Source organism: Babylonia areolata, chromosome 2 (genome assembly GCF_041734735.1).
Source record: "Babylonia areolata isolate BAREFJ2019XMU chromosome 2, ASM4173473v1, whole genome shotgun sequence".
Taxonomy (NCBI): domain Eukaryota; kingdom Metazoa; phylum Mollusca; class Gastropoda; order Neogastropoda; family Buccinidae; genus Babylonia; species Babylonia areolata.
Genome location: NC_134877.1, coordinates 52810331 through 52831426, shown reverse-complemented (window position 1 = coordinate 52831426; position 21096 = coordinate 52810331). Strand labels below are relative to the sequence as shown.

Below are 21096 nucleotides of genomic sequence, written 5' to 3'. Positions count from 1 at the left end.
CTAGAGATCTACAATGTGTTGCGGTGGGCTTGAAAAGATGGCAATGTCTCCTTCACTGCCAAAATAAAAGAATACTCGAGATATAAAAAAATACACAAAAATCATGATTTAAAGGGCATTATTATGTCCACTCCAGTCACATCTATTTGTTGCACGAAGAAGAAAATGTCAATATTGTTTCAAGTATTAAATTTAGTCAAATGATGTCAGATGTGCAGCAGCAGTGTGGATTAGTCTGCTTGCTTCAGAACTGAACACGATGGTTCAATCCTGCTGGCATGTCCCCCCCCCCCCCCCCCCACCCCCCCCCCTACCCCCTTTTTTTTCTTTTTCTTTAATTCATTAATTATTTTCTTCCAAACTTATCTTATATATCATATTTAATACAGAGCACTTTTCAAACGTTTTTTAAATCTCTAATTTTTTTTTCCCTCATGATTACTTTAGTGGATAAAGTGCAAAGCACAAGTGAGTCTTGAAGGCTTTGCCTCTTGTTCAGTTTGTTTTGTTTTGTTTTTGTTCTGTTTTCTTGTTTTTTTCCCTTTGTCGGAAAGAAAGAAACCATAATGTCCTGAAGAGTGTTGCAACAAACTTAGCAGGATATAGTTTCTTTCTTTTCTGTATATATTGGGCTGTTTTTTCTTTGTGATTATTATGTTTTATGATATGTTGATGTTTATTTTGTTCTCTTTTTTTTATCATTCTTCTATTTCCAAACTTGTATCAATGTTGATTGTGCATGAAAAAACAAAACAAAAAAATCCTGATGTTTTTTTGTTTTTTTTACTATTACGACACTTTCTAAGTATCTTGCATGATGTGTTGTAAATTTTAGTATTTTCTCCCATTTTTGTAAACTGTTTTAGATGAACTGGACAAGATGATAGGTAAATGAATTTCTTAATCTGTGGAAGATGGCTTTGGTTTGAAAGAAATTTGATGGTCAGTTCTGGTGTGGGGTGGTGTGTGCAGTGGGTCAGGGAGAGTACATGCTTCCACAAACCATTTACTTAACTCTTTCATCGCCATAGGTGACTTTTGTTGACTAGACAAGTGCACCGCCATTGGCGACTTTTGTGTTGACATCATGGGGTCATGTTGATAAGATCATTTTTCACATTGTAACACAGCTTGACAGCTGTAGCCAAGTTCCCGTCAATAGAACAATGACTAACCTTTGCCCACTGTCCGAGTTTGAAGTGAACAAGTCCGTTGTGTTGTTTTGACATGAACCGAAGCCTGTGACTGAGAGTATCATTTCTAAAGTATTTTGCACTGGGGAGTGTTTTTCACACAGACACTTGGCAGTGAAGGAGTTAATGTGTTTAAGTCTGAGTTGATTATTTTGATCTTTAACATGATAGATTTGTTAGAATGTGTACATTCCTGTTCAAAATTGGATTTCCATAGTTTTAAGTGATTCATTTCTGATCAGGAATGAGCAGACTTCTTTGACATATTTTTATCTCTTGAGATTTGGAAAATATTGAGATCATTAAGATGAAATATATATTTGTATTTATTTTCTATGGAAGTGGTTTGGGAGTGGCAGAGGACAGGGAAGAATTCAGAAGGAAAAAAGGAAAGAAAGAAAATTATGTCACATAAGTGGCATGTACTTGTCATCTGAAGGTATACCAGTATAACAAGATTCTGTTCTTGAGCTCAGTAATATTGTTTTCCTTGCTGAACATCAGTTAGAGAATTTAGTGTTTGCTTTTGAATTTTCATTTCTAATAGTATGTTGAAATTGCTGTTTTTGAATGTACCAATTGTGATGAGTGGTCTTCGGAAAAATTGTTTCTGATGGTGTTGAAATTTCTGTTTTTGAATGTGCCAATTGTGATGAGTGGTCTTCAGAAATATTGTTTCTGATGGAAAAGGATGTGTAGATTTCACAATCAAAAAGTTGCTAAAGAATCTTATAAATCTCACCGTGTTTTCTGTGTATTTCTCTTAATATATCATTCTTATTACCGGTGCTCATCCATAAAAAGCACAATCATTCAATGAAATTTATTGCATGTTTTGCATGTAAATCTCATCACATTTTCTGCATGTTTCGTCTTCATATATCATTCTTACTACCACATTTGATCCTCTAGAAACACAAACATATGATGAAATTCATTTCATGCTTTTCTGTTACTGAAAGACAGATGACAACAAAATGACTAGCATTACTGCTCAAAGACAATTTTATTGATGATGCACTGACGATGTTATGACTAATGTTACTAGTAAACATGCATATTTTGGTGACTGACTGATAAGACCTGTTTAAGTTTTGTTGACAAGAGATGCTTTAGTTTGATTCATACAGATAAAATATATTTAGTGTATGAATTTGATTCATACAAATAATAGATATTAAGTTTATGTATTTTCATTTATACAACACAGTATGATGATTTGTACACACACACATTCAGAAACACACACATACACAACCATATGGATATTTAAACACACTCATAAATGCATGCACACACACACACATATATGCATGCATGCATGCGTGCACACATGGAGTAAGTGAAGGAAATTACATCCATGTATACAAATTTCCTTTATATGTTGATGAATTGAAGAACAGGCAAGTTTTTGTTTTCTTTTGTTTAGCTAATATGGAATATGATTTCTGGCAATGTCAGACTAGATGGTGTGACAGTACAAAATTATTTTTATTTAGTGACAACTGCAAATTCTTTATTTTCATGGTAAACAGATAAGCACTTGTGTGCTTTTTACCCATCCAGTTTTTTGCCCCATAAAAGGGCTTACAGTACATGATGCAGGACAAAATGAAAATTGAGATGAGAGCGCAAGAAGCAAGGTGAAAAATAGTCATTCTGAATTTGGATGGCAGGTACTTTCAGTGACAGACATGTCTCATATTCTGTGATAGAGAATTTCTTTATTATTTTTTAGTTCAATTTTTTTTGAATTTCAAGAAGAAAGAACAGTTGTTATTTGAAAACTTTCAACAAAACATTTTTCTCTGCATATGCACTACTTTATCACCATTATTATCTTCATTATATTTCTGACAGAGGAGATTGAGAAGTTCACCCAGAAAGGAGCACCAGACAGCACTCGACGCCAGCTGTCCCGCGCATTGTCAAACGAAGGGGAGAAACCACAGCGTGCGCGTGGTACATCTGAGTCGGAGAAGACAGAAGAGAAGAAAGTAAGTGGAGACCTGACAGGCTGGGATAGTATGGAGAAGGTCTTTGGTGACATACCATTTGCTAGTCATTTTCCAGACCTTGATAACTTTGTTTGTCAAACAACTTACTGTAAAATGTTTTCAAGACTGTTTTTATCTGAACATCTTAACCTGCTGAGTCCCTATAAGACGTCAGCTGACATCCTGCACAAAATGTTGCCGTAGTGCCTGAAAGACATTCACTGGCATCCTGCATCTGTTCTGAGTTTTCCTTCATCACAGTTTGCTTCAGTGAACACAGACTTGAACAGTAAGTTTAACATGTCTGGTTATGCACATGCTAATCAAATGAGCATACGTCAGGTGGAGGATCCCTTTCTTCTTGATAATGTTTCGCTGACTGGACTTTGTCAAGCGCGCCTGAAAAGTGGGTTTGCGTGATCTGTAAAAAGAGCATCGGAAGCTTGGTCCAGCTAAGACAGTGATCCCAGTCAACAGATTTACATAACTTCACAGGCTGTGCAGATGATGATGTTTGGTGATAACGACAAGAGGTGCATCTATCTTGTCTGATGATTGGTTTGAACTCAAAGGTGATCACAACAACAGTGACGAAACTGACAGCAAACTTCAATGCTTTGTACAGTCTGCCTATCCAGTCAGACCTCAGTTTTGAGCAGGTGACAATGACTGACAGTAAGGAAGCAGTACTTTCATGTAATTTGAGAAGAGGGGGAGGAGAGAGAATCAGAGGAGAGAGAATCAGAACCCATATGCATTTTCTGTCAAAACAATGTTTACTTTGCTTCTGTATCTGGTATAGTTTTTGTACTTGAATTATAAAAAAAACCCAAAAAAACCCTGAATTCTTGATATTCCCTGGCAAGGGGAAAGCACTTTTTTTTTCTTTTTTTTTTTAATAAAAAAATCATCTGGCACTGAACTTCATGAAGACTATCAAAATGCATGAAATGGTTGCTTGAATAGTTTTTTTCATTGCTACTTTGCAGGAGCAAACAGAGTTTCATCAAGGCCTTTCCTGTTGAACATTTTGAACATTCATTCCTGTTTGCAGAGGAAGAACTTGGGGTTTTCACTTAAGTGCCAAAAATGTGCATTACATAGTCAGATACAAGGATATATCCTTGAAATTTTGCATGATGATTGCTGATACATTGTACTTTATGCAGATGATAAAGTTCTCATGATTCTGCTGTATAATTCTTGTCAAAGAATATTTCCATGAAATCAAGTGCATCACAATTAATCCCAGGATTTCCAGTCCACTTTATTTCCGTTGAGTGCCTGTGACCCAGTACAACACCAGAGCTTGACGAAAAAGAAATTCAGCCAGCCAGTTGTGTGTTGACCAACCAACAGATCATGCCCCCCCCCCCCATACTGCCCCCCCCCCCCCCCCCCACACACACACACTCTCACACACACACTCTCACACACACACACACACACACACTCCCCATTCCCTCTCCCGCTGGTAGCGAACTTGACTGATCATCACTCTCCTCATCTCCCTCCCCTTTTGAGCCACACATATAGAATGACCGTGCTTTTGCTTGCAATTGATTCATGTTCACTGTCACTTCACTCCTAGACTGTACAGATGCAGACTGACCAGTCTCTGACACAAAACGTCCAGCACTGTTACTTTCATTCTGTGTCACAAAGTGGGTGTTGACTGTTATGTTATCATCATCCAGATCTGCACCTGAATCATCACCCTCATCACTTCATAGACTTTCTTCCCCAATGTCAATATCTTTTAGTATTATTTCCTGAGCCACTTCTAAGTCTGCAAACCTGCGAAAAATGAGCCAAGACAGATCTTTGCTGGACAACACCATCTGCAAGTGACTCCAGAATTTCCCATTGCCTATGAGTCATACTGTGCAAACCATACAAGTCCAAGGGATATAAACAATCTTCAAACATTCTAGAAGACAGGGAAAAACAAAGTAGGTTGTTTACCTTGAACTGTTAACATTGAATTGCTGATGAAAATTGCATGTGAGAGATGTGTCAGGCATATAGCATTGCAACAAAAGTGCTCTCCCCTCGCCAGGGAATATTGAGGATTCAGAGGAAATAAAAAAGAAATTCTAGCATGAAAACTATATGAGATACAGAAAAGAAGATATACTTTGAATGAAGAAATGTGATTGAGGATTACGAATCTTGGCTTATTTTTCAATTATTTTGATGGCATGGATCTGTTCAGGCATTTTTTTACTTCATTCATGTGAAAAGTGAATGAACTGATTCTTTTATTATTTTTTACGATTTTAATCAGTCTTTTAACATTATTTTGTTTCCCCTGACTGGTTTTAAGAACTGACGGGTGATCAGCCCTGAATGGCTCTTTTGTGTCGGCTGGGCTATAAGCAACTTGATTTTATTTTATTTTATTTTTTAATTTAAAATATTTTTTAAATTTTATTATTTGATTCAGGCATTTGAAAGTAGATAAAACAATTTTGTGCATTCTAAAAAGTCCGTTTCATCATCTACAAATTGGCATTCAAAAAGAAATAGAATATGGCTGGAAATGACTTGCTTGTCAGCTTATATCCCTAAATGAAAATAAAACAGGTTAAAAGTTTGTGATAACAATCACAACTTTTGCAGACAGGTAAATGAATAATTGTCTTAACAATGAAAAATGTGGGTTCAGCCAACATAAAAGGTCAAGTCTAGTACACTTAGGATCCCCCCTGCTCGAACCAAACTGTATGGCCAGCGCAGTTTTTCATACCAAGCAACCTTTCTTTGGAATCAACTTCCTCAGCCTCTCCATCACTCATCTTCGCTGCAGTCTTTTAAATCCAGTCTGAAGACACACTTTTTCCCCTCCTGAATAATCTCAACAGCTCATCCCTTTCCAGTATAAACTAAAAGGACTATTTGTGAGTGAGAGAGTTCTGATAGTTACAGAAACTGCTGGTTGTACTTTTGATTGTGAACTATTTACGATTGTGTGCTGTGACTTGTGTGTGTGTGCTCATGTGTATTGTTGGGGTGTGGGAGGGGGGGATGAATGATTTTTGATAATGTCTGGTATTTTGTGTTCACATTTGAATATTTGTTCTATTTGTAAACGCCTAGGACTTATTTTCAAGACTAGGCATAAATGCTCATAATAATAATAAGAAGAAGAAGAATAATAAAGTCATATGCACAGAAACTGAGCAGTCAAGCTTTGTGATACCAGAAGAGTTTCTCTCTGAAGTGTCTATTGTGCAAACTGGTTTGCCTCATCTGCACGGAAGCCAATCATCGGTTTGGTGAGAAAACATGTGAAAAGGTCAAAATAAATGTTTCCTGGTCTTTGCACCTTCAGCCCAGTGTTTCGTGTTGTGTGAAATCAGGGATTATATGCTGTTGTCCATTCCACGGCAGTATTCAGTGACGGCAACAATTGAATGGCATCCACAGTCATACCCCCTCCCACACCCTCCTGACTGGGCTACATTATCTCACCCACACCTCTTTATCTCTCTGCTGCCCAATTCCTGCATTATGTGCAAGCACTCTGCCCCTTGACTGTCACTGCCACTGCTGTTTGCTGCAGTACCTTGACTCAAAAAGCATGGAATGTTGCTGTCAGTTTAATCACTGTTGTTGTCATCTTCATGTTCTAACAAATCATCAGACAAAATAGATCCATCTCCATCCCTGTCCATAATCATTTGTAAAGCCTGCAAAGTTTTGTGAGTGCTGACTGGGACCACTGTCTCTGTCAGTGTTTTAAGAGCCTTTTGTTTTAAGTGTTTGAGCAGTCCCCCTTTCCATGTGCCACATGATATTTTTATACTACAGACACATCAAGCTAACTATTCAGTCTTACTGTGCTCATTGAACCAGATTCAGATGAAGGAGAAATCAGAATAATTGCCTGCTATCAGTAGTGCTTTGTCTGTCCCATTAGCTAACAGCTTCGAGGCATGGGACATACTAAAACCACCTTTTCTTTCTTTCATGTTACCATGCTGTGTCTGAAAAAATCAGAAGACAATTAGCAGAAGCCAGGAGTGTAAACAGGTCAGCATTTTCCACAAGTTTTCAGTCCTGATAATTCAGTCCTTGGCTCTGACTGACTTTCTCCATCTCTTTCTCTTCCAAATTATCCAGGGCTACGTTTTTCCCTTCATTTTTGTAAACAGTTCAGAGATTGCCTTGCTTTTGTGCATGAATACTTCTTGTGGATGTTTACAGTTGTCAAATGTGGTGCATGTTTTTGTGCATGTTTTTTTTCTGTAGGATGAAAAGGAAGAGCTGCCCAACGCCCCATTCACACGTCTGATGCGGATGAACTCCCCAGAATGGGTGTACATTTTGCTGGGTTGTATCGCTGCCATTCTCAATGGTGGTGTCCAGCCATCTTTCGCCGTCATCTTTAGCAAGATCATTGGGGTTAGTAGCCTTGTACTTATATTGAGGAGGGAGGGAAAGACAAAGAGCATAATTATGCCCACATAAGAGACAGAATTCTGTTTGTGTTCAGCATTTGTTGACATATAAAACTTTAAGTCAGTCTTCTGACTTTTTAAAGAATGTAAACAAGAGTAACACACACACACACACACACACACACACACACACACACACACACACACACAAAGTGAATCAATCATTTGCTTGTATTAACATATCATAAGTCTGCATCACCAGAGGAACATTTTGCATCATCATTATCAGCATGGAACACTCTCCCATTCCAACAGAATTGTCATATGATTTTTTTAAAAAAGAAGAAAAAAAAAGAGTAAATGATGGCCTGAGATCTTAAAGTGTACTTGCTTTTTTGTCTGAAGGTGTTTGCTGAGACTGACCTGGACAAGCAAGAGAAAGACATCATGATGTACTGTTTGCTCTTGATTGGGCTTGCGTTTGTTTCTCTTGTATCAATGTTCATGCAGGTATGTACAACCCCCTTCACTTAAGACCTTACATAATCATTTATGAGCATGCATATTTTAACAGTTTGTTAGTTCAACTGGTCTTTGATAAATTGTCATAGAGATATGATCACTGGAATTGCATATGTGTTGTTAGTTGTTTTTTCTTCTTCTTCTTCTTCTTCTTTTGTCAGTGAGAGGGAAACACATTATTGTGAATGCACAAGATTCAAGTTATAACTTTCAATAACAAGTTTGAGAAGTCTTACATCAGTTGCTTTTATCAATTTGATTATTATATTAATAAGAGATAATGGTTACAAATGTTATAAAAAAAAAAAAAAGTACTGAAATTATTTGCAATGAAACAAAAGTATTGAATATGTATGTACATCAGCAGCAAGTAGCTTTATTTTTCGTTCACTTGTAATCAAAGTGAGTGTGTAATAACTGATTTAGTTGTCATTGTTTATGTATGTCTTTATGTGTGTTCATGGTAAACTGAAACAAATATATTTTCTATTTTGTCTGCCAACACCAAATTATAATAAAATGTAAAAAAAAAAATAAAAAAATTTTTAAATACAAAAAGTTTCTTTCCACTCACATCAAATTTAGGGTGTAAATCTTTAGGATTAAACTACATTTCCAGGTCATTAACATTTCATTTCATTTAGCCTCGGGTTATTTTGTTTAGCATCTGGATCTGTAAAATTTTCCAAGGACATTCTTGGTTGTTGCCAGATTAATGTTTGTATTGCTAGCATTTGTATTTGATTGAGGTTTTAAGACAGCATGACATTCTATTTCTTATCCGCAGTTAAAAGAAATTTTGGATAGAACACACACATGGTTCATACTTGCATTAAAAATCTCAATAAAAAACCTGATTTTTAAGCCTCTTTTAAGGGCCCCCCAAAAGGCCATAAAATACAGGTTTCAGAAGTCAGAGTCCCTAAAATCCCTAAATGTTTGATATTGTTTGGAGACAGACTGAAACTTTGGAAAAGAAAAAAGAAAACCAAGAGGAGAAAGTCAAGAATTTGACACTCTACTTACTACATGCTGATGTATAAGAAATGTTCCAAGCAACTGAGATAGTGAGACCGAGGGAAGTAATGCTAATTTCAGCATTTTCATCCACCCTCTTTCTATTCAGGTTTGGTTCACGGCAAACGCCCTCTGTAAAATTGAACATATCAAAGTATTTCATAAATCTCCACCTTTAAGCATCAAAACTGAAAATTAAAGAAAAGGAGCACAGTGACTACAAACATTGGATTGAGTGACAGGCACAATGTCTGCTGTTGTGTATGGAAGAAATCAGTTGAGCTAGGGAAAATCTTGCAGGCTGATAATACTTTGAGAACAGAGCAACTTTACTTATCAGAACGCCTGATTCAAAGTCACAGGTTTTCTAATGGTCAATTGACGTTAAGCCGCAGTTGTCACATTGCCAATTTTGACAAAAGGCAGTTCCTTTGTGGCACATGCTGATACCATTGTAAAAAGCAAACAGTATACACACATACACACATGCATGCACACAGGCACGCACAGTATTTTAAGGTATAACACTTCAACAGCATTTCATAAAGAATTAGAAACAATGAGCCAAAAGACATGATGTGCATAGATCATGCTGAATGGAGGACAGTGTCTTGAATGATTAACAAATCTACATGTCGACATAGAAACAAAAAAAAAACTGGAAATGCTCAGCACAAAAAAATTGCTGAACATAGATTATTTTGCCTGTGTTGGAGAACAAGCATTTGGGCACTGTACATCTAGATGAGTTGGAAATGTTTTTACCTGTTGAGTTTGATGTGTGTTGTCCCTAATATCTCTCTCTCTTTCTCTCTCTCTCTCTCTCTCTCTCTCTCTCTCTCTCTCTCTATATATATATATATATATATATATATATTTGTGCATGTATTTTGTTGTTGTTGATAGTTTAACATAACAGGAAACAGTTTTATATCAAAGCTGCTTGTTATATTCAAAATTGAATCTCAAGATAAAGTTGGAGTCAGCTGTTTAATAATGTAGACAGCATCCCACTGTCTCTTTAGATACAAGTCATCTGGTTATGTCATCAAGCTGTTTTACAAGAAAGACATGTCATTAAGTTGTCTTATACATATTTCATCCAGCTATCTTACAAGAGACACATGTTACCCAGCTTTCTTATACGCATCACCCAGCTGTCTTGAAGTGTACATATGTCATCCAGCTGTATTCACTTGTCGTCCAGCTGTCTTACAAGATGTATGTCACCCAGATGTCTTGATTAAGAGATGTACATGTCATCATGCTGTCTTTTTACATGTTCAGTGCCAGAAGACTTGGGGTTTGGGCAAGATATAAAAAAAAATCAACCATGTTCTCAAAAAGTCAGCCATCATGCTTTTCTTCACCTAAGAGCGTCCCCCTTCAGAGGAGAGAGCGCTTTGATGATAGTCTCTTCCTCCTGGTTATAACTCATCCGACAAAGCATCTGCTGTGCATCCAGTTTGTATTCTCTATCAAGAAATTTGTCAGTTGATCAGTGACAAAAAAGCATGAAAAAGTAAAAAAAAAAATAAAAAAATAAAAAGATGTGGTTCCCATCTATTGTCTGTCAACCCTGTGTTCATAGAAAATTATGGATGATTGGCTATTGCCATTCCTGTAGTGTATCACTGTGAAAAGACAACAGACAGGTTGAGACATGTCCACTAACCCTGCCCTCTGTCTGGCCTTCAACCTGTTGTCTTAAAACACTCCTCTTTCTCTCCTCTCCCCCTTCTCAGTTTACGTAAAAGTACTGCGCCTTCACTGTCAGTCAAGGCCACTCTCTCAAAAATTATGTCTGATTGGATAGATGGACTGGAGAAAGTGTTGAATGTTGCTGTCGGTTTCATCACTGTAATTGTCATCACCTTCAAGTGCAAAAACCAATCACATGACAAGACAGATCCATCAGCTTGCAAAACTGTAAATCCACTGACTGGCACCACTGTCGTCACTTTACAAAGTGTCTGACAGCCATTTTGGCATGTGAGGCACCCTCTTCACATACACGCTCCATGTGGTCCACTTAGCAAATCATTACTGAGAAAAAAGGTGTCTTCCATCTGATGAATGCTCACTTATATAGTATATATGTAATCCAGACACATTAAACTAACCATACAGAGTCTGTTTGTATTCATTGTTCCAAACTCCATTGAAGGGAAAGTCCAAATACATGCAGGACGTCAGAGGACATCTTGTAGGCACTATGGCAATACTTTCTGCTTGACATCAGATGATGTCTTATAGGTACTCAACTGGTTAGGATACATATGTCACCTTGCTGTATTATAAGATATACCTGTTATCCAGCTGTCTTCACATGTCACCCAGCTGTCTTGTAAGATATACACATCACCCAGCTGTCACGTCATCCAGCTGTCATCTGGCTGTTTTATAAGATACAGATGCATGTAACCCAGCTGTCTTAAAATATACATATGTTGTCTAGCAGTCATAAAATACATGTCACCCAGCTGTATTAAAATATACACAAGTCATCCAGCTCTTATAAGATACATGTAACCCAGCTTTCTTGTAAGATACACATGTCACCCAGCTGTCTCCACATGTCATCCAGCTGTCAGATAGATATGCTGTCCAACTGTCCTATAAGATACAGATATTACCCAGCTGTCTAATAAGACACACATGTCAACCAGCTGTCTTATAAGATACACATAATCCAGCTATTTTCACATGTCATCCACCTTATGTGTCTGTTTCTCTCCAGTCCTACTTCTTTGCCGTGTCTGGAGAAAACCTGACAGTGAGAGTTCGTGATTTGACCTTCCGAGCCATGTTGCATCAGGTAAGAAAGTACTGGTGGATTTAGAAAAGACACTTTATGATGACATGGCCTACATTCTTAAAGAACATCTTTGGCAGTGTTTGGTTGTGCTGTTTAAATGGTGGTTTTAAAATGTGGCTGTTTCTTCTTAAAAACGTGTGGTAATGCTGGGAATATTTTTTTTTCAGAAGTACATGGCCTTAAAAAATGCATATATGTAAGTTAAAGAAGAGAAGAGAAAAAAATGTATACAGACGCATGCACGCACGCACACAGAGTAAATTATCACAGTAAACAAAATAAAAACCATATAAAACATTCAGCTGTTCTCTTGAAAACCTCACTGTTGATACTATCAAGGTGCTTTACCCATTCATCCTTCTGGAGTTTACAGCCTTGACATGCTTCTATGCCATATTGATGCAATAAATAGACTTTTTTTCCTGCAAATTACATGTGGACACATCCTGAATACTGTAACATTTAGTTCCCTTTCCTTGCAGTTTATGCAAATGTAGGAATGTGAAAACTGTTTTAAAAAAGAGACAAATTCTGACACCAGATCAATACTTGGGTGTACGGTTCAATGAGTTAATGCTGATTTTTTTGTGTAATGGCAAAATACCTAGGGGGTGAGGGGGTTTTGGATTATAATTACATGATCATGGCATAAAACTTGGCATTTGTTCTGAATCAGCCCTGAAGTTGTCCCTTTTTGGTCAGCTAGTATGTAAGCAACATGATTTGATTTGCTTTGGAGTGATTTTTATGCTGCGTATTTGTTTTTCCAGGAAATCTCATTCTATGATGACAAAAGCAACACCACTGGAGCATTAACCACCAGGCTGGCTACAGATGCTTCTCTTGTACAAGGAGTATGTAACTTATTTTGTCTTTGGTTTTTTCCTCAGATTTACTGTTTCAGAATATTGTACAGTGCAATATATTAATTAGCAATGTGTGCTGAACTGGCATAATGAGGAAAAGGAGATTTGATTTTGTGTTACATTACATATTTTTGAAAAATGTTGTTGTTTTTTAGTGTGTGTGTGTGTGTGTGTGTGTAGTGTGTGTGTGTGTGTGTGTGTGTGTGTGTGTAAGTATGTGTGTGTGAACTTATGTGAGCTGCAGCTTAAGACCAGATTATGATTTTTCTTGTAGTTGAACAATAAGAACAGAAAAGTAGCCAAGCTGCATGGTCTGTAAAATATACTAGTTGCTGAGGTCTAAGTGTATGAACAAAACATATATGTGTGTGCCCACATATGCGTGAGTGTGTGTTTTTATGGGAGTGTGTGTGTGTGTGTGTGTGTGTGTGTGTGTTATGTTTGTGTGGGTATATGATTAGTTTTAATGGATTTACCAAATAAATAATAAATATTTGTAGACAGTATACAATGTTGTCATCATAGCAATGCTGTTTGTGTGAAAAATGCTAAATGTTATTTAATAATGGTCACACTTAAACATGTTAAGTCTATAACATCTGCTATGTACAGGGATATGGGAGGTATGCGGAAACGCGGGGGGGACTTGGTGTGATGTTGCCGACAGAAATGCATTTCACACTTAACTGAATTTTGATAGGGAAGCGCATGCATGCTTGCACATATATGCACACTCGTATTTACCATTGCTCACATATACAATCTCCACCCCCACCCAACACAAGTACATACAAACACAATCTCCATTCCTGTCTATCCTTTCGGGCTTTTTGTCACTTTCCACAACAAAATCTGAAGTATATGACATCAATGATGTTTAAGTGCTGAAATTAAGTCAGTTGATAATGCAATAGTACACTTCCTTGCCGCAGTTGGGGTGTGTGAGAATGTATATACTATATGTTATTTTGATTTTGGATCTATTGCCGAAGTACCATAGATTTTTCTGCATAACAAGCAGGAAATATGTGTGTCATTTGGACATTGGTACATTTCACGTATTTCTATATGCCTGTGAGACATGGACCTTGACAGCTGAACTAGTGAATAAGATAAATGCCTTAGATATGAGATGTTTGCGGATGATCCTTGGCATCACAAACAGGGACCATATCACAAACAGTGAAGTGTGTGGAAGAGTCAAGCAAGCTACTGGGCCACATGATGATCTACTGACCACTGTAAAGAAAAGGAAATTGAAGTGGTGTGGCCACATCTCACATTCATCAGGACTGGCCAAGACCTTCCTGCAGGGAACAGTGCATGGAGCAAGGAGAAAAGGCAGGCAGAAGAAGAGATGGGAGAACATCTCAAGAGTGGACAGGTCTAACCCTAAGTGAGACAGTCAGGACAGACAACTGTGGGGGATGGAGGATTCTGGTTGCCAAATGTGTGGTGCCCCCACGAGACAACGGGATAGATAGATAGACATTTCACAATGGTCGTTGTCTTCGTCCTCGCATGGTGTTGTCTGTATTTTTTTTACGTCACTACTTAGGCTGTCCACCCTTTCTGTTGGTGTGAGTGTGTGTGTGTGTGTGTGTGTGTGTGGTTAGCTGAAGGAATGGGATGGGGGCAGTAATGTCAAAATAGATATAAAATCAGTAAGTTGAGTGTTTAGATCAGTAGCCCCATCCCTCTCTCTCCATCTTTTTCTATCTGCCCTCTCTCTCACTGACACCATACACACATGCATGCATGCACACACACACACACACACACACACACACACACACACATACACACACATATCGCAAAAAGAAATGATACAGATATGTTAAGATTGCTGTGTCTTTTTTTTTCCAAACTTGATCCTCTGTAATTGCCAGATGTTCCCCAGGTTTTCAGACAGAAGGCCTTGATAGCTTTGCAGGTTTTTGGCCTATTGGAAACATTTCTTTTCCTTCATTTTTGTGTCTTTGTGCATATGTGCAAGTTAAAAAAAAAAAACACACACACACACACAAAAAAAAAACAACCCATGATATTGACCCCTGCAGGACAATGGCTGGTACTCCTGGACAGTTCCTAGGGCTGTGAAGACCAATTTTTTGTCAGCTTCAGGGGTGCTTTGCCATGCACCACCCTCTGCACTCCCCAAACAATGCATTGCCCATGCACCCCGCCTCACAGGCCTCAAGCAGCCCCAGGACTCCCAGCTACAGTACACATTTTATTTCAGTCCCTCTTGTGCACATCCCTGTGCATGGTGGATAGTTCAGTCCATATTGGAACAGATGATAAAAAAAAAGATGATTCACTGGTAGTGTGTTTGTTTCAGGCAACAGGGTCTCGACTGGGTATGTTCATCATGAACTTCGCCAACATTGGAACTGGCCTCATCATCGCTTTCATATATGGCTGGCAACTCACCTTGCTCATCATTGGGTTCTTGCCACTGATCGTCCTTGGTGGATTCCTCCAAATCCGCATTTTAGCGGGTGTAGCTGGCAGCAACAAGGCTGCACTTGAAGAAGCTGGAAAGGTCAGTATGGTCACGTGTGTCATGACATGTCTTCACATGTATAGGCTTCATTGAAGGCCAGACAGCATATTTAGCATTTTTTCTTTAGTCTACCGTAGTGTTGAGCAATGAAAACTCTTGCTCTGCACAGAGGGTGCCAGTTTTTTTTTTCATTGTTCTCAAACTACCCCCACTTTCCTACCTACCTATGTATGTATAATGTACTGTTTATATAACTGCATTTACTTTGTACAATGGTTTTGGCTTTGTTCATTTGTTGGGATAGTTTTATTTGTTTTGGTTTTGATCAGGTGTTGGGATTTTTAGAGGCTTGGCTGTAAAAAAAAAAAAAAAAAAAAAGAAAAGAATATAGATTCCCTTTTCAAACATTTTTTTTTTTTTTTTTTTCGTTTGATATACCTCTTACCTTGATCGTTTTTTTCATTTTACAATATGCCCTTGAATTTGTACAGTTTTGATTATTCTCTACCAGGTATTGTTTTTCTTAATATCAGAAGCAGTCTTCACTTCTCATTTATTTTTGATGGTTTCTTGGTTTGTTTCAATAGACAGCCACAGAGGCCATTGAGAACATGCGTACGGTCGTGGCTCTTGGCAGAGAGGTCACGATGCATGAGCGTTTCATGGAACATCTGAGAGGCCCTTACAACGCCGCACTGAAGAAAGGGCATATTGTGGGCTTTGCCTTCGGCTTCTCCCAGGGCTGCATCTATTTTGTGTACGCATCAGCTTTTATGCTGGGTGCCTATCTCATCGAGGAGTCAGAGATGGACTTTGAGGATGTTTTCCTGTGAGTTGACGGCATTATGCATGCTTACATTTAATTTTTTTTAAAGAATTTTTCTGATCTAAATCTTTTGTATGTTTTTTTTTTCTTTAATTTAACCTATTCAGTGTCCTGTGACATATATGCTTTGCTATTTGCCCTAGAACTTACATATAGGTCAGCACCATTTCAGGATTATTCACAGTTCTCATTTTAAGCTGATGTTTGGTGATTTCCGTTGAGGACTTACAAGATGTCCCCAGAGTCGCTTTGCGCAAAATAAATCATTACAACAAATTGTGACTGTTGTGTATTCATTCAGGGCAGACCATCACAGTTGAAGTGTTCCAGTAGTCACCATCTTAACATGTCTACTTTCATTATCTGCGAGGAGCAATAGCCAGCTACTCTGTGTATGATAATTATTGGACGTTATTATTAGTGCCCCTTTCAGAAAATTTCATAATGGCAGAAGACAAAGCACAACCTGGCTCTAGTGGCTTGAAACAGCAGTGTGTTGCAAAAATCCTGTGTGATTTTGTCACCAAAGATGTTGTGGAAGTCACTAAAGATGATGAAGTTAGTGCTTGTAGCGAAAAAATCATGTCAGATGGTTTGCTTGACGAGAATGAAAGTGAGAGTGGTGATCTGCAGAGAAGGTGGGGGCTGGGGATAGTTGTAGAACTAGATGTTACAATAAAAGGAGAGGAGGCCAAGAATAGTTCTGTGGTGATCCAGAGTTGAAGTCAGAAGACAAAACCTTCCCCATAGTTGGAGCAGGGAGGGAGGGAGAGATTGGTGAAGGGGATGGAACAACCTCATGCATTGCGCAAATTACTGGACCAGCGTCAGTTTTGAAAATCATTGATCAAAAAAAGGGAGCTGTCTGTCTGCAGACAAAATTCTGAACAGTACTTACCCCCTCCTGCATTGTGTGCCAACTGGGTCACTGTTGACCTGTTTGATATTGTATGAAAGTGAGCATGAGGGGTGTGCATGGCATTGACAGGCATGGCATGTGAAGACCGTTTGTGTGCATGTGAGAGTGTATAATGTGTATGTTTGTGTGTGTGTGTTTGTGATTTCTATTTCTCTTGAAAAATTAAACTAAAAAAAGGTTTGCTGACTACATTTCTACTGCAGTTGCCAAGAAAGTGTGAGTGAACTGAAAATGTGTAGAATATTAGAACTTTGGAATATAATTCATGACTGTGTGTACATAAGGTGCTGCGACACATTTAGTTTTTAGTTTGGACATATTTTCTAGGTTCATTTTAGCTGGTTTTACTAACAGTAGCAATCTATAACATATATTCATAAAGTATGTGACATTTGTTTGTCTCACATTTATGGTTCACTCAATGCTAACCAGTGTGTTGAATAAACTTTTGTCCATTAGAAATTGATAATCTGTTCATTCTCCTTTCAGAAAATTATGGTTTATTTAAATTTTCTTTTTAGTGGTTTGCATGCTAGAATTTTTTGTTAATTATTACCCTCAGCAACCAAAAACAGCCTGACAAATAGGAAGCACAACCCAAAACAATGCCTGTCATTGAAGACTTGGAAAGTCACATTCTGATTTTAATCTTGAAATTGCATCCATACTTCAACAGCAAGTCAGGAATAAGTTTGACCCAAACTTCTGTACATATGTAAAGAATCTATTTTCTTTCAGTTGGCATGAAATGTATAGTTCTCAGAAATGTCAAATCCATGACAATGTTTGCATTATCATCATAGCATGTGCATGAAATTGAAAGGTCAGTCATATCTTATTAAGTTATTTGAAAGAGAAATTATCACTTGTACCAAACTGCTTGAATTTCATACCAAACACCAACACAGTGATCACTCACTCAAATCGCCAAAACAATAGAAGATAAAGAAGTGAAATCTGTAGCCAAATAGGTAAACTGTTGATAGTTTTACGCTGTTGGAATCTTCACTTAACTGCTTTTGTAATTTTTTGGCATACAAGCATACATTCTATCTGTCAACAACTTTAGGGGACATTGTTTTCACTTTCCTTGTTCTGTTTCTCCAGAGTGTTTTCAGCCATTGTATTTGGTGCCATGGCTTTGGGAAATGCCAGTGCCTTTGCCCCAGATGCCGGCAAAGCTCAAGTGTCTGCCCAACGTATCATCAAGCTCATTGACAATGTACCCAGCATCAACAGCCAGTCAACAGAGGGCAGAACATTGCCTGTAAGTAAACTGCTTCATCCATTGTTGACCCTTGAAAACAGAGTCTGGCTACTAAATGGTGGGGTAAAAACGTCCATACATGTAAAGCCTTGCTCACTGAGTGAATGCAGGAGTTCCAGCCCATGAATGTAGATGGAGAGGACAAAACTGTTGGATGTTTTGTGTATCTTTTCAAATATTGCAAATATAATTCCTTTATTTATTTGTGGAACACAGCCACCACTAGTACTAGATGCTTCAGTGAGCTTTGCACTTGCAGTCAGCATAAGTGTACATGTGATTAAAAAAAAAATTGATGAGAATATAATGCAACAAGGCATTGTCAAGGCGTCCATCTCAGGTAGTCTCTGACTGCAAAGTCTGTCTTCAGCCTTCACATTTGGCTTAGCCTCTAGATCCAGCAGATCTCTTCCCTCTGACAGAAGGGGCAGAAGGCATCATTGATGACAAAAATTGTTGCTTCGGGCAGACAGGGTTCGTCAGCCTTGGCTGGTAGCCAGTGAGGGAAAGTGAAAGAAAATGCTGATTTAAAACCTCTGCTGCCATGCGGCTATACCCAATCATGGGAAAGGCTTTGGGAGTCAACCCTGAAGAAAAATCTGGAGTCCGAATCCTGAAGGCAGTTTGAGGCTGTATTCAGCAACGTCCTAGCAACTCCTGTGACAGGGCTGGAATCATGTGTATTGGTTCTTGCTTTTGAACTACATTAGATCCTGTGCCTCTGCTGGAGAAAAGATGAAGTTCTACAAGACAAGAGAGATGCTGACATAATCACTTTGTACAAAAACAAAGGTGACAGGAGCAATTGCAACTATTGTTGCATTTACCAACTCGGCATCATCAAGAAGCTCTTTGCTCCAGTCACACTGAGGCTCCAAGTTTTTGCAAAGAGAGTCTAATAAGAGTCACAGTGCAGTTTGTGCGCCAGTAGGTCACCATCAGCATGGCCCTCTCCCTCAGCTGTAGGAGAAATGCAGGGAACAAAGACAGCCCCTCTTGATTGCCTTCATAAATCTGACAAAGGCCTTGGATATTAATATTTTATTTGATAAGTTTCAGAAATGCTAATGTATTTCTCTATCCCTTGTTTGGCTTCTTTTTTTATAATCATAAGTTTAGAATGAAAACAGGGATATGACTTGCATTAATTTGTATCTTGTCAGTCTGCACATACATATCTAATGGCAGGTTAAGGTATAATCCTCTCTGTTTCCCCATTTCAGAAAATTATCCATTTTCTTATTCATTTATTTATTTATCGGTGTAATTATCTTTGCTGTTTACAGAATGGGTTCAGATCCGAAGTGGTTTTCAAAGATGTGGAATTCCATTACCCATCCCGGCCAGATGCCAAAATCCTGCAGAAGCTGAACATCACCGTGCAGCAAGGGCAGACAGTAGCTCTGGTGGGTTCCAGTGGCTGTGGCAAAAGTACCACAGTGCAGTTGATTGAACGCTTCTATGATGCTGAAGAGGGATCTGTGGTGAGTCTGCTTCACTTTCTTCAGGAAATGTTTGGTTTTCTAGTACATTTAAATATGACATTTATGACTTCATCGTTTGATGTGTTTTAAAGTGGTTTGAAACAGAACAAGAAAATATTGTGTGCTGGCTGAACAAGATTTAGATGACCAATTGATGGGAATTAGTGTAAAATACTTTTTTAAGAGACTATTTCTGTCTGTGTTTGAAAACAGCTTTAAAACCATTTCATCATTTTATGATGGTAATCTCTGCAGTTATGTTTAAAAAAAAAAGATTAAATCAATGTTTATAGAAAGGAAACAAATGAAAAAAATGTTGCAGAAAAATGTTTTGTCTGGAAAAGCAATTTTGTTATCAGTCATAAGCTTAAATACAAATTGAAATTATTTCTAAATTTAAGTTATTGACATTAATGTTCCTCATGTAATTTATGCATAGTAAAACATGCTGAGTCTAGATATGAAAGAGTCAGTTTTTGTGGACAAAGCTATGTCTTCAACTTTGCCAAAGACTACAAACTAGCTTTTTGTTCATCCTAGTTTTATAATGGAATTTCAGATTTCATAAAGCTGTAATCTGTAACTCCCAAAGTAACTTCTAGTTTTGTCATTCATCACTGATATATATATATATATATATATATATATATATATGTCTTCTCCTTCTCCCTCACCTTTGCAAAAAATCATTTGGGGCACCAGACAGAACTGTTCACCAGATTCCTCTAAGTCTGTCGGTTTTGCCTCATCTTACAGTGATATTTATGTGAATTTTGTTGTTGCTTTCATTGTTGCAGACGTTGGGTGGATGCAGTGTGAAAGAGCTGAACCTGCAGCACCTGAGAGCACAAATAGGCATTGTCTCCCAGGAGCCAGTACTGTTTGACCGGAGCTTGGCAGAAAACATTGCATATGGCGATAACGAGCGAGTGGTGTCGATGGATGAAATCATCGCTGCTGCACGGGCTGCCAATATCCATGAATTCATCGCTGCTTTACCCAACGTAAGATTTGCTGACTGTTGTTCTATAGAATACTAGAAATAGTTTCAAATACAGGAAGAAATTTCATCTGTTTTTAGTTCCAACTGATCTGTTACAATACATGTTTGTTTGTTTGTTTGTTTTATTGCTGCCCCATTACTCCCACGCCGCTTATTCCGAGTCCTCCATACATGGCCACACCAGGGTTCTTGTGTCACAATCTCAGCGCTGGCAGTCCACAGGGAACCATCAATGTTAGGTCACCAGGAGGCCACACACCAGAGGAGACCCTGCA

The 21096-nt window shown here is 38.1% G+C and overlaps 1 protein-coding gene across 4 annotated transcripts in view; it reads left to right on the top strand.

The window, feature by feature from the left end:
- The window catches only part of LOC143274938 (ATP-dependent translocase ABCB1-like), a 70839-nt gene that overhangs the window by 42439 nt on the left and 7304 nt on the right, over positions 1-21096 (top strand). For all 4 annotated transcript variants that reach the window (XM_076578952.1, XM_076578969.1, XM_076578961.1 and 1 more), the window contains 10 exons: positions 3054-3190; positions 7445-7597; positions 7999-8103; positions 11873-11950; positions 12721-12804; positions 15158-15361; positions 15910-16151; positions 18175-18334; positions 19621-19818; positions 20616-20822. In XM_076578952.1, the coding sequence (XP_076435067.1) occupies positions 3054-3190; positions 7445-7597; positions 7999-8103; positions 11873-11950; positions 12721-12804; positions 15158-15361; positions 15910-16151; positions 18175-18334; positions 19621-19818; positions 20616-20822 (1568 nt within the window). The remainder of the gene's footprint in view (positions 1-3053; positions 3191-7444; positions 7598-7998; positions 8104-11872; positions 11951-12720; positions 12805-15157; positions 15362-15909; positions 16152-18174; positions 18335-19620; positions 19819-20615; positions 20823-21096) is intronic.